The 10,965-nt window shown below is 63.1% G+C and overlaps 2 protein-coding genes across 10 annotated transcripts in view; one reads left to right on the top strand and one right to left on the bottom strand.

Annotated features, from left to right (window-relative positions):
• Positions 1–1,242: 1,242 nt before the first annotated feature.
• On the top strand, positions 1,243–7,410 carry LYL1 (LYL1 basic helix-loop-helix family member). 4 transcript variants are annotated; one of them, XM_045046537.1, is made up of 5 exons: positions 1,243–2,180; positions 3,167–3,519; positions 3,604–3,695; positions 4,574–4,986; positions 7,038–7,410. In XM_045046537.1, exons 2-5 carry the CDS (start codon positions 3,188–3,190, stop codon positions 7,065–7,067), a joined length of 867 nt encoding a protein of 288 aa, XP_044902472.1. In that variant the 5' UTR covers positions 1,243–2,180; positions 3,167–3,187; the 3' UTR covers positions 7,068–7,410. The 4 variants fall into 4 exon arrangements, with proteins under 4 accessions (XP_044902472.1, XP_044902466.1, XP_044902478.1 ...); XM_045046531.1 differs by having other exon boundaries at positions 1,244–2,157; XM_045046539.1 differs by lacking the exon at positions 1,243–2,180 and adding an exon at positions 2,443–2,853.
• The window catches only part of NFIX (nuclear factor I X), a 99,945-nt gene continuing 94,507 nt past the window's right edge, over positions 5,528–10,965 (bottom strand). For all 6 annotated transcript variants that reach the window (XM_023246090.2, XM_023246091.2, XM_019818198.3 and 3 more), the window contains one exon: positions 5,528–9,876. In XM_023246090.2, the coding sequence (XP_023101858.1) occupies positions 9,862–9,876 (15 nt within the window). In that variant the 3' untranslated portion in view covers positions 5,528–9,861. The remainder of the gene's footprint in view (positions 9,877–10,965) is intronic.

The following is a 10,965-nucleotide window of genomic DNA, read 5'->3' as shown; positions in this document are numbered from 1 at the left end:
CGACTGCCATTCGTCTGAGTCGGGAGGCTGCCTGTGGGTCTGTCTGTCCATCTGCCTTAGGGGCTCTGTCCGTCTCTCCAGCTGCATGTCTGGAGCGTGTGTTCCTCTGTGCATCTTTTTTTGTTTCACTCCCTGGGGAAGCGCTACGCATCTGGAGGTTTGTTTGTCCCTGCCCGACCGAAGTGCTGTCAGTATTGCCATCTGGAGTGTTCTGTCTGTATGGGGGTGTGGGAGCTGACCGTCGGCCAGCGGGATGGTCTGTCCCGCAGCACGAGGCGCTCAGCCCCCACCCCCCGCCCCTTTGCTGGCGCCTGCAGTTCCCCAGCCGGCCACGGGGCGGCAGCCGTGCGCTCGTGTTCGTGGGGCCTCCGCCCCCCCTGTTGGCGTGCACCCAGACACAGGCGGGCCCTCCAGTCACCCAGCCCCTACCCTGCCTCGCGTCGCCGCCCGGTTTCTCTGGCCGAGCTCCCCACAGGGCCGCGGTGGCGGAAGCCGGACCGGAACCAGGCGCCTTGTGCATCCGCTCCAGGCCAGGTGCTTCCTGCTCCGCGGCCCCTCAGTCGAGCACACTGAGGCACTAGCCGGCCTGCCGCTTCCCCTCCCCTCCGGGACGGAGGGTTAGCAACGTTAACGGAGAGGCTTAGGGCAGAATCCCCACCCCCACGTGGTAGCCGTGGGCCCCCCGCAAACACCTTTCCCTTGGCTTCCTCCCCACCTGTAAAAGGAACCTAATCCCAGAACCTAGTTTGTTGGGGTGATCCGTTAACTTGGGGGCTCAGAGCTGACCTCGCGCTTCCCTGGGGCAGTGGGATGGTTGGAGGCCGGCTGGCTCGGGGCTTCACCAGACTCCCGGGAGGGTGGTGGTAGTATCCGTGCTGGGCTGCTCCTGCAGGCCCCCAGATACACTGGAGGCAAAGTGTGATGGACGCGGGCGAGGGGGGCCTGGAGAAAAGTATAGTCTTGTCCCTGCTCCCTAGCTATTCCCAGGGCCCTGCCTTTCGCCTTTCTAGCAGGCTCCAGCCGGGTGTTGAGCTTCCCACCACTGCAAGATGCTTGCCCAACACCTCTTTATCACCGTCCTCAAAGCGGCCTGTGATGTGGGAGGAGGGCCAGAGACCATCAAGTCGGGGCTGTGTGACCCGGTGGCCTAGAGGATCCACGTGGCCACAGGGCGGGCTGGGAGCACCTATTGTAAGATTCTGCCAGCCCTGGCTCCCTAGGAAGTCCCTCCCAGCCATGGTGCTTCCTCTCACCCTCCTGGGCCTGAAAAGGTGGTGTGGAGAGCAGGCCTGGGGGCCCAGGACACTTGGGCCAGGCAGGACACGCGAGGGCAGACTGTCAGAACTGCCTTCCCTCCAGTGCCCCAGTCTGGGGTGGGGGTGGCGCGAAGCCCGGCAGGCGGTCTGTAAAAAGAGGAACAAAGCAGGGTGAGGAGAGGAGGAGCAGGAGGGGGCCCTGGGTCACGAGGCCGCAGACTGCCGGAAAGGGCTCTCCTCCACCCCCATCAGCGCGGACACTTGGGCAGGGGGTGTTCAAAGCCGGAGGTGAAACCCAAGCGCGATACTGGAGGCTGCTGCTTCCCTGCCTCAGTTTCCCCCTCTGCGTGCATCCGGGTACCTCACTCCCAGCGGCGCGCTGGGTCGGGGTCCTCAGAGACCCTGGGCCACTCCAGTGCCTGGGAGGACGTTAAGGTGAGGCCCTGAGGGGTGACGGCCCTGTCCGTCGCCGGCCGGGGGCGGGGCCGTGAGGCCCCGGCTCGGAGCTCCCCGCCCGCCGGTTTCCTCCGGGGTCAGCCCGGCTCCTTATCAGGCGCGGCCAGTCGGCCAGGGCCTTATCTGTGCCGGCCCGGCATCCTCCGGCGCGGCCCGGGGGTGAGAGGGAGGAAACTGGGCCGCCGGGGGCGGGGAGAGGGCGGGCCGGCCAGGAGCAGCTCACTTTCCCTCGAGGGATCCACGCCGCCGTCGCGGGGGCCCTAGCGAGCCCGGGAAGAGGCGCGGCCCGACGTCGCTGCCGGGAGGGGGCGGCAAGCTCCCAGCGGCCCAGAGCGCTGAGGCCGGACCGGATCAGGGCCACGGAGCCTGGCCTGCAGCCGAACCCGCATCCTGGCCCTGCAGGACAGAGCCGGGGCTCTCACCAGGCAGCAGGACCAGCGCCGGGGTAAGAGTGGAGTCCGCCTGAAGGTGGAGTATCCTGGGACCGCCTGTGTTCATTCATTCCATCCATCCTTCATTCATTCATTCATTCATTCAATGGGGGGGGGGGGCGGGAAGGGGTGCTCACTGAGAGCCCAGGGCCTAGGTAGGGAAGACAGGACAGAGGGGCCAGGAGTCCCAGAAGTTGCTGGGACACTCCGAGCCGTGGGGCCAAGAGTGAACAGGGACGGCTACGCAGGTTGCAAAGGAGTGGATGCTGATGGGGTGGGGAGGGTGGGGGAGGCTGCTGATAGGGCCAGAGAAGGATTGGGACATGACCCTGTCTACTGGGCAGTGGAGTCAGTGTTTGGGATCCTGGGTCAGCATTTTTTATCATCATGTCAGCAGTGGGGTTACAGGGTTAGTAAGGGGGACATTTTCAGTGGGGGGCGGGCGTCAACGGAGCGATTATAGAGGACTTTCAGGGTGTGACAGGGAGGCGTTGGGAAGAGCCTCTCGGGGTCATAGCTGAGGGCCACATGGTCAGCTGGGGGAGGGGTGGGGGGAATCGGTGAAGGGCCAGAGTCAATTACAGAGGGATTCTAAGGTCACACGCTACCGGTGAGGGGTCTTGGGATCAGATCTGAAGGTTACGGGGTCATCCTGGGGGCCGCAGGATCCGTCATGGGTTCCTGGCCTCGCCCCTCGCTCCCGCCTCCAGGTGAGAAGGCATTCTGGAATAAGGGAAATTTGCTCAGGAGCTGGGCAGCTGAGGCCCTCGTGGGTCACAAACAGCTCAGAGATAGCACTGCCCAGCTCAGCGCTGCCCAGGGGGGTCACTGGGTACCTCCTGCCCTTGCGTCAGGTCCCCTCCCGTGTCCTGGTGGTTTCGGAGCCCGCCTGCTTTTGCCCACCGAACCCCCACCGCCACCCCCACCCCCACCTTTTCCCTCTCATTTGAGGGCTCTGCTGGGCTAAGGGATGTGCGTGGCATCTGAGTCTTCCCTCCCCACCGGCTTCCTTGTCTCCCGCAGGTGAGCACCCCTTCGGGGTCCATGTGCCCTCCCCAGGCCCAGACAGAGGTGGGCCCCACCATGACTGAGAAGGCGGAAATGGTGTGTGCCCCCAGCCCAGCGCCCGCTCCGCCCCCCAAGCCTGCCTCACCTGGGCCCCCAAAGGTGAAGGAGGTTGGCCACCGAGGCTCCTCGCCCCCCAGGCTGCCCCCTGGCGTGCCAGTGATCAGCCTGGGCCACACCAGGCCTCCCGCGGCAACCATGGCCACCACAGAGCTGAGCACCCTGCGGCCCCCGCTGCTGCAACTCTCTACCCTGGGAACTGTCCCGCCCCCCCTGGCCCTGCATTACCACCCTCACCCCTTTCTCAACAGGTCAGTGGGGGGGCTGGGACCTGGGGGGAATTCGGGGCCAGGGTCCTTGCCCACAAGGCGTTAGTGACCCACGACCCCTTACAGCCTCTACATTGGGCCGGCAGGACCTTTTGGCATCTTCCCCAGCAGCCGGCTGAAGCGGAGACCTAGCCACTGTGAGCTGGAGCTGGCCGAGGGTGAGTGCGGGTTCGTGTGTGTGTCGCCATCTCTGCGGGGGCTCGCGTCTTCCACGGGGACAGCTGTTGCAGGTGCGCCCAGGCACACACAGGATAGCCCACACGGGGGCTCAGTGCTCAGGTTACACTCCTGTGCAAAAACCACAGGCCCGGGGCCTGTCCCACACGACCACAGCCACCCAACAAGCCACGGCAAAACGTCATGGCAAAACGTACCGTGGCATGGGGGCCGCGAAATGACAGCTCCAGTCGAATGCACGGCCACTCAGGGAACAGCCACAGGACGACCACCACAGCAGGGACAGCCACACAACCACAGCCACTCAGGACCATGGCCCCACCAGAGTCAGCCACAGAACCACAGCCACACGACCACAAGCACCCGGCAATGATCATAGGCAACCACAGCCATTTAGATATCCCAGGAGTTCAGCCAGCCACCCAAGACGCGCAGGCCCACGTTCACACCCAGAGAACCTCCCAGCCCCGTGTGCACATCCAGCCACGTGCAGGGCCACACTCAGAATGGGGACGGCAAGGACAGCTCTCCAGACTGACAGCCACAGGAAACATGTCCCTAGGGAGTCTCGGCCATTGACATAGAAGTGTGGACAGTCGGGTTCGGAAGGCTTCGGCTGCCTGCAGCCTGGGCCGGTGACGGTCCTTGTCTAGGCCGCTGGGGTGAGTGGGGTGGGAGAGGGGTGGCTACCCAGCAGGGGAGCTACCCATGGATCCTACTTGTGGAGCCCTTGCGTGGAAAAAGCCCCAGCCCGCGCCGCCTGTGTGGAAGTCCCCTCGGAGATTCTGGGCGCTGAAGTGAGGGCCCCAGGGGGCGCCCCCTGGGCCTCCGCGCCAAACCTGCCCCTCGTGTTCCCCAGGGCACCAGCCCCAGAAGGTGGCCCGGCGTGTGTTCACCAACAGCCGGGAGCGCTGGCGGCAGCAGAACGTGAACGGCGCCTTCGCAGAGCTCAGGAAGCTGCTGCCAACGCACCCGCCCGACCGGAAGCTGAGCAAGAACGAGGTGCTCCGCCTGGCCATGAAATACATCGGCTTCCTGGTGCGGCTGCTGCGCGACCAGGCGGCCGCTCTGGCCGCAGGCCCCGCCCCGCCCGGGCCCCGCAGACGGCCAGGGCCAGCGCACCGGGGCCCGAACGACAGCGCCCGCCGCGGGCCGTGTCGCAGGGCCGAATCAGTGATGCGCTCGCAGCCCGCGCCCCCGGCCGGCCCCGACGGCAGCCCCGATGGGGCGGCCCGGCCCATCAAGACGGAACGAGCGGCCGTGAGCCCTGAGGTGCGGTGACCTCCGCGGGCGTGGCCTCGGAGCCGAGGGGCACCGGGAATTCAGCCCGGGGCGGTCGAGAGAGGGGCGGCCGATGCTCTACGCCTGCTCTGGAGCGAACTCCCCGGAAGAGGGACCAGTGAGGACGTTCCCAACGGGGGAATAGGGCCCGGGGATCTGGAGGGGCGACTGTCGCCCGCGGGGGCCCTGTAGGCCTTTTTATCACCCACCGCCCGCTGGAAATGACCTTTCCCGCGTCTTCCTCCGGGGGACGAGGTCCGGGAACCAACATGGCAGACAGGTCATCGGACTAAAGTGGTGCCTTTTTTTCCGGGCTGGGGTCACCGAGAGAGGCGGGGAGGGACGGGGTAGGGGGCTGGTCTTTGCCCTTCTCGCCGGCGCCCCCTCCTGGAGACTCATGGATACGCGCTCCTGGACCGCGTCTGCGGCGCGCCAGGTGCGCCGAGGGAGGCGCAGAATCGACGCCGGGACCCTCCCCCCACCGATCCCGAACCGGTCCCGCACGACGGCGTTAGCAAAGGCTCGGGCGCTCTTACTTTTGTTTTTCTTTATTTCTTTATTTCACATACACATTAGCCATTCAATGGAGAAGCCGGAGAGAGTCAGGCAAAGATGGTATAACAGAAGCGCAGTGACGGGGGCGGGGCGGGGCGGGGCGGGGCAGAGAGGGAACATACGGGCTGGCTGCCTACTTGCATTCCGCTAGGACACTGAAAACCCAGAAAACAAAACAGACAGTAAACTACCCTTGTTTCTTATGTATCTCAGTGCAGAGACGGGGGTGGAGGGCAGAGAGAGGGGGAGACCAGGCTGAAGGAAGAGGAGCGGAGGGACGGGGGACGCTAAGGGGGAAGCACACCAAATCCATTAGTACTATATATAGAGATACTCGTATATACTGCGTTTCTTAGCCTAAGAAGAAACTTGTTTGACGGGACGGGCGGCCTTTGCGGTCCGCGATGCTGGTGCTGGTCGGGCGCACGGATCTCCCGGGAGGGGCCGAAGCGGGGCTGGCCCAGGCTGGCTTGGGGGGGAGGGGGGCGCCCCGAGGGTGGGGGGGTGGGGGGGAGCAGAGGCGGGGCTGGGGTGCCCCTCGGGCTCTCGATTGGGGGACGAAATTTCTCGTGACTTTATTGCTCCTTTATTTTCTCTCATGTGGGGGGGGGGGTCCGTTCAGCACGGTCGGGGTGAGGAAATGGTGGGTCGTCTGAGCCACCCGGCCCCTCTGGGACCCAGAGCGCGGCGTCCGCTCCGCCAGCACGGGGGTGAGAACAAGGCACTAGGTCGGCCGGCCAGCGCGGGGGCGGGTGTGTAAGGCAGTCGACGGGGCTGGTTGCAGGGTGGGGTGGGGCTGTGTGCGGGGCCGTGTGCGTGCGTGCGTGCGGGCGCGGGCCTGGGCGAATCGACCTGTCAGCTTGGCTGGTCCTGTCCTGGAGCTTCGAGCCTTCCTCGTGCTCCCCGGTGGGTGACGGGGCTAGGGGTAGGGGTTGGAGGAATGATGTTGAGTTGGGGGCGCCGGGGAAAAGGGAGGGTAACTACCAACTTGCTGAGCGCGCTCCTGATAATGCTGGTGAGGGTCAAGTTGGCGTCTGGCTCAAAGAAGGGCGCTCGGGGCGGAGAGGGAGAGGGAGAGGGAGAGGGAGGGAGGGAGGGGACGTTTGTTCGTTGGCATTGACCTCTGCGGGGGAGGGGCTGGGGACCCCCCCGCCGCGCCCCCGTGCCCGGACGGGGATGGGGCGAGGAGGGGGGCGCTGGGCCCTGGGGAGGGGGCGCCCGGGGAGACCCGCGACCAGAGCAGCCCAGCCGCCGGGCGTATGCCGCTGTCCCGTTCCGTTAAACTCAACAAAGAAGGGATATGCGTGTTCCTAACAAGTGCAGGATATTTAATTGATTCATAAACTTATGTATAATAGTTTGTGGGTTTTTTTTTAAAACGTACTTTATAATGTAAGAAGCACCAGGGTTTTTATGTTGAATTATCTTAAAAATAATTTTCTCTCGTCCTTTTCCTTTTTGATCTTGTGTTTTTTTTTTTTTTTTAGTGTCGAGGTGTTTTTTTTTTTAAACTCTAAAATGTGAACGTTTCCTTCAGCCCTCCCACCGAAACCGAGAACGAACGACGAAACAAATAAAAACCCCAGATCATCCTCGTCAACGCAGGAAAACGACTTAAAAAAAAAAAAAAAACTTAAAACGAACAAAAAAAAAAAAAAAAAAAAAGGAAAAAACACTCAGCTTTCGTTATCCCCGCGCAGGGCGGGGCGGGCCCAGTTCTTTTAGCGTCCCCAGAGCCGCGAGGACATTACAACAAAAATAGAATTTTTCTTAACAATCTCTTAACATACAAAGATAGGAAAACTCTCTGATGCATTGCACTTGGTTCAATGAAAAAAAAAAAAGTTCATTTCCCCCATATATATTTTTTGTGGGTTTTTTTTTCTCTTCTAACACGTCCCCACATCTCCTGTCGCCCTCGTAGCCCCTCGCCTGCCCCTCACAACGACACTTGGGAAAGGAGCGGCCCCCCACCCCCACCCCACCCCTGCCCGCCCGGGCAGCCCCGCCGGGCGCGCTCCCGCCCCGGCCCAGCTGGCCTGCAGCTTCCGACCTCGCCCGGGCGGGCGCCCCGCCGACCCCGGCTCCCGCGGGCCCACCGCGCCCGCGGCCCCGATTGTCTTCGAGGGAAGGGGCGCGTGCGGCCGGGCAGGGGGTCCCTTCCGCTCCCCTCTCAGCTCTGACCCTGTTTAGCCAACCAAACTGAAAAATCATTGCACTTTGACCGCGCGTCACGCCCGGCCCACCCGGCCCCCCCACCCCCCGCCCTACTCCCCACGCCCCCCACCCCAGGCTCCCGTGGGATCCCCTGTCCCCTGCTTCTCAGTCCCGGTCTTCCCCGAGGGCTGCACGCGGATGGGGGGAGGGCCTTCGCTCAACTTCCAACAAAAGCCACTCCTGGGGCCAGCCGCCTTGTGGCTTCCAGGCGAGGACCGCACCGCGCCGCGCGCTGGCCCCTTCGGCCCCAGGTAAGGGCCCTCCTGGCCTCCCCAGCCAGCTCCCTCCCCTCCTTCCCTCCCTCCCCGCTGGGGCCACAGCCTCGCAAACTAGATTCACAATAAATAAAGCCCACAACCCGCCCCTGCGGTGCAATGTTGGGTTGACTGACTTTCAGAGGATCCTGACCTGTGCTTTGTGTTTTCATACAGTTAAGAAAGAGAGAGAGGCACGAGGACTCGAGAAGGGGGCCTGGGAAGGGAGATGCAGGGAGGAGGGAGTAAGGCACAGAAAGACAAGCCAGAGGGGCCAAGTCACACCCTGGAGGGGGGGCTGGGCATGCTCTTGCTTCCCTCCCTCCCAGGGGGCTTCTGAAGACCCTCTGGACAGGCCCCCGTCCATCCCTTGGGAGGAGGAAGGGGCTGCAGGGAGGGGGAGAGGAGAGCTACTTCCTGTCGTGTGTTACCAAATTGTTCCCAAGTTGCTCAAATGGAGGCGTTCCCAATTGCAACAGCAAAAGACCCAAACGATGAATGCCCCACCCCTAAATAAAGAGTAAAGACATTACAGCTGAAATCCAGAGAGAAGTGGCCAGGAGGCCCATGTGGTGGAGAAAGTGGGGCTGGGGGGGGGGGCGGACAGAGAAAGCTCCAAAACACTTTTGAAAAAGGACAACACCCAACACCCTCCAAAGGAACTGAAAGTCGGCGAGCAGGACGCCTACCTAGCGCAGGTGGCGGCTTAGCCAATGGCAGTGGCGGCTGCCTCGTCCTCCTCGCTCGGCTCCGGGGTCCCCTTTCTGCTCCACTCTCCGGCCCCGGCCACAGCAGGGCTGTCTGTGTGAGGGGCAGGGGCAGGGACCGGTGGGGCGGAGCGAGGGCACCTGCATGCGGGGCTGGGGTGTGGGGGCGACCTAGGGCCCGCCTCCCCTCACTTGTGGCGTGGCAAGAGAGTGATTTTCCTGGCCTGCAGAGAGGAGGGAAGAGGGGGCCTGTCCCAGGCTGGGACGGGCTGTTGTAGCATTCCGACTTTTTCCTGTGGACTGTACAGAGAAGTCTGGGGCCCTGAAACTACGCCCGAAGCTCAGGGTGGAGTGGCAGAACGCCCTCCATTCCAGGAGCAAGAAGCTAGCTCCAGAGGACGCTTCCTGGCCGCCCCGGCGGGAGGTGGGGGGGCCTTCTAGCCCAAAGGTAGGGCAGGGAAACCTGGAAGCCACCGTGCCTCACCTAGTCCAAAGCAGCTGGGGGAGGGGGGGGGGGGCGGAGGGGGGCGGGGAGAAGCCAGAGGCCAAGGCAGAGGGGGTGGGGAGGGGGTTGGGAGAGAGGGAGACAGGCAGGGAGGAGGCAGAGTCCGGAGGGAGAACCCTCTGGATCTGCACCCCGTCATTTGTACAAGCTTGTCCTCTGAGCTCCCTAGTGAAGCTCCCGGACTGAGTTGGGGGTGGGGTTCCCCTAGGAAGGGTGACGGTGGAGGAGAGGCCCTTTAGAACCGTGCTGGTTGCTTTGTTGGGTTGATTTTGTTCCTTCCCCGGAAGGTTGGGGCGGGGTAGGGAGGGGAGAAAGGCAGTTCTGCCGCATCCTTTCTTTCTTTCTGTCCTCTACTTAACAGAGTCCGTGTTGCATGTTTCTTTCTGCTTGGCTGCTGGTGCACAGCTCCACCGAGACCTCTTCCGAGGGCTCTCCGAGAACTGGGCTGCTTCTGGGGGCCTGCAGGGGTCCCCGGGCTGGAGGAGAGAAGGGCTGAGTGGCTGACGACGTCTAATTTTTGCTTTTTCGGTGGGGCTGGGCTGGGGGATTTTTCCACGTCTCAAAATTTCTTCTCCCCCCGTTTGAGGAACCTCTTCTTTACATTTTGTCATTTCTTCTGTCGATCTTATCAGAGGAACCAGGACTGAAACGGGACAAAAAAAAAAAAAAAAAGAGGCGACATTGAAAAGAGCGGGGGGGCACCGCTCTTCTTGCCCCCACCTGGCCAGCTGACTGCAGGCCGGTGTCCAAGGTCCCTGGAGGGCCCGGTCCCAGCAGAGCCAAGGACACCGGCACCCCACGAAGAGGTACCTCCCCATTCTGTCGGTACCTCCGATGGGAATCCTGCCGCCCCCAAGAGACCCTGCCCCCAGTGCCAGAGTCCAGCTGGCCTTCCCGTGGGCACGGTGCCCAGCGGGTGGGACCCCCGTGGCTGAAGCTGGCACAGGCACAGACCTGGGATCTGGCCATGTTTCCAATTGTTTAGGTTTTTGTGTGGGTCCTGGAGGGTGGGGAGGATGCCAGGCTGGAGCTTTTGTCCCCAGAGGGGTTTTGGGAGTGGGGTGGGGGGTGGCACAGCTTCTTGCTGAGTTTTCTTTCTGTCTCTTTGGATTAAAAGCAGAAATTCCCGTCTGTACTCCCCAGCCAAGGTCCCACAGGCTGAAAGGCTGGGGAGGGGGCGGGGGATGCCACATGGCTTTAGTCCCTAGCGGGACCAGGCCTGGGGGAGGGGCTCTGTAGCCCACTGTGCCTGATCCTCTATCCTCAGGGCACCTGGTGCTGGGGAAGGACCGCAGTCTCCCTGGGGCAGGAGTGGCTTCCCTAAGGGTGCCAGCAGGGGGAGCCACCTTCCCACAAACGAGCCTCGGTGGCTACTGCTCACAAAACACACCTGACCCGGAGGCCGGGCCGCCTGGCAATGCCCTCCACCAGAGGCTCTGGCCCCACCTTGTGGCCAAGGGGCAGTGGGGGAGGGCTGGAAGGGGGACGTGTTCTCTCCGGCCTACAGTACCTGGGTAATACCCTTGGGGCCAAAAAGGGGTCCCTGAAAATGTATTTCAGGGCCCCTCTGGGGCTCCGGGCCGCAGACTCAGATCGGCAGGGGCCAAGCCGGGCTAACAGAGCCCGCACCGGGTAGTGACCCATTCTCCCCTTGCTCCAACCACACACAGAAGCCAGATGAAGAGAGGGCGGCCGATCTGCCTGAGGCTACACCGCCCACCCGCGTGGCCTA

Source organism: Felis catus, chromosome A2 (assembly GCF_018350175.1).
Source record: "Felis catus isolate Fca126 chromosome A2, F.catus_Fca126_mat1.0, whole genome shotgun sequence".
Taxonomy (NCBI): Eukaryota; Metazoa; Chordata; class Mammalia; order Carnivora; family Felidae; genus Felis; species Felis catus.
The sequence above is the reverse complement of the archived record's forward strand: the minus strand, read 5'-3'. Positions and strand labels throughout refer to the sequence as shown.

What these genes read in the sequence shown, in the direction of transcription:
- LYL1 (XM_045046537.1), top strand. Translation starts at nt 3,188, where the DNA reads ATGTGCCCTCCCCAGGCCCAGACAGAGGTGGGCCCCACCATGACTGAG. An exon ending in CCTCACCCCTTTCTCAACAG is followed by an intron (nt 3,520 to 3,603) that starts GTCAGTGGGGGG and finishes GACCCCTTACAG; the next exon opens with CCTCTACATTGGGCCGGCAG. An exon ending in TGAGCTGGAGCTGGCCGAGG is followed by an intron (nt 3,696 to 4,573) that starts GTGAGTGCGGGT and finishes CGTGTTCCCCAG; the next exon opens with GGCACCAGCCCCAGAAGGTG.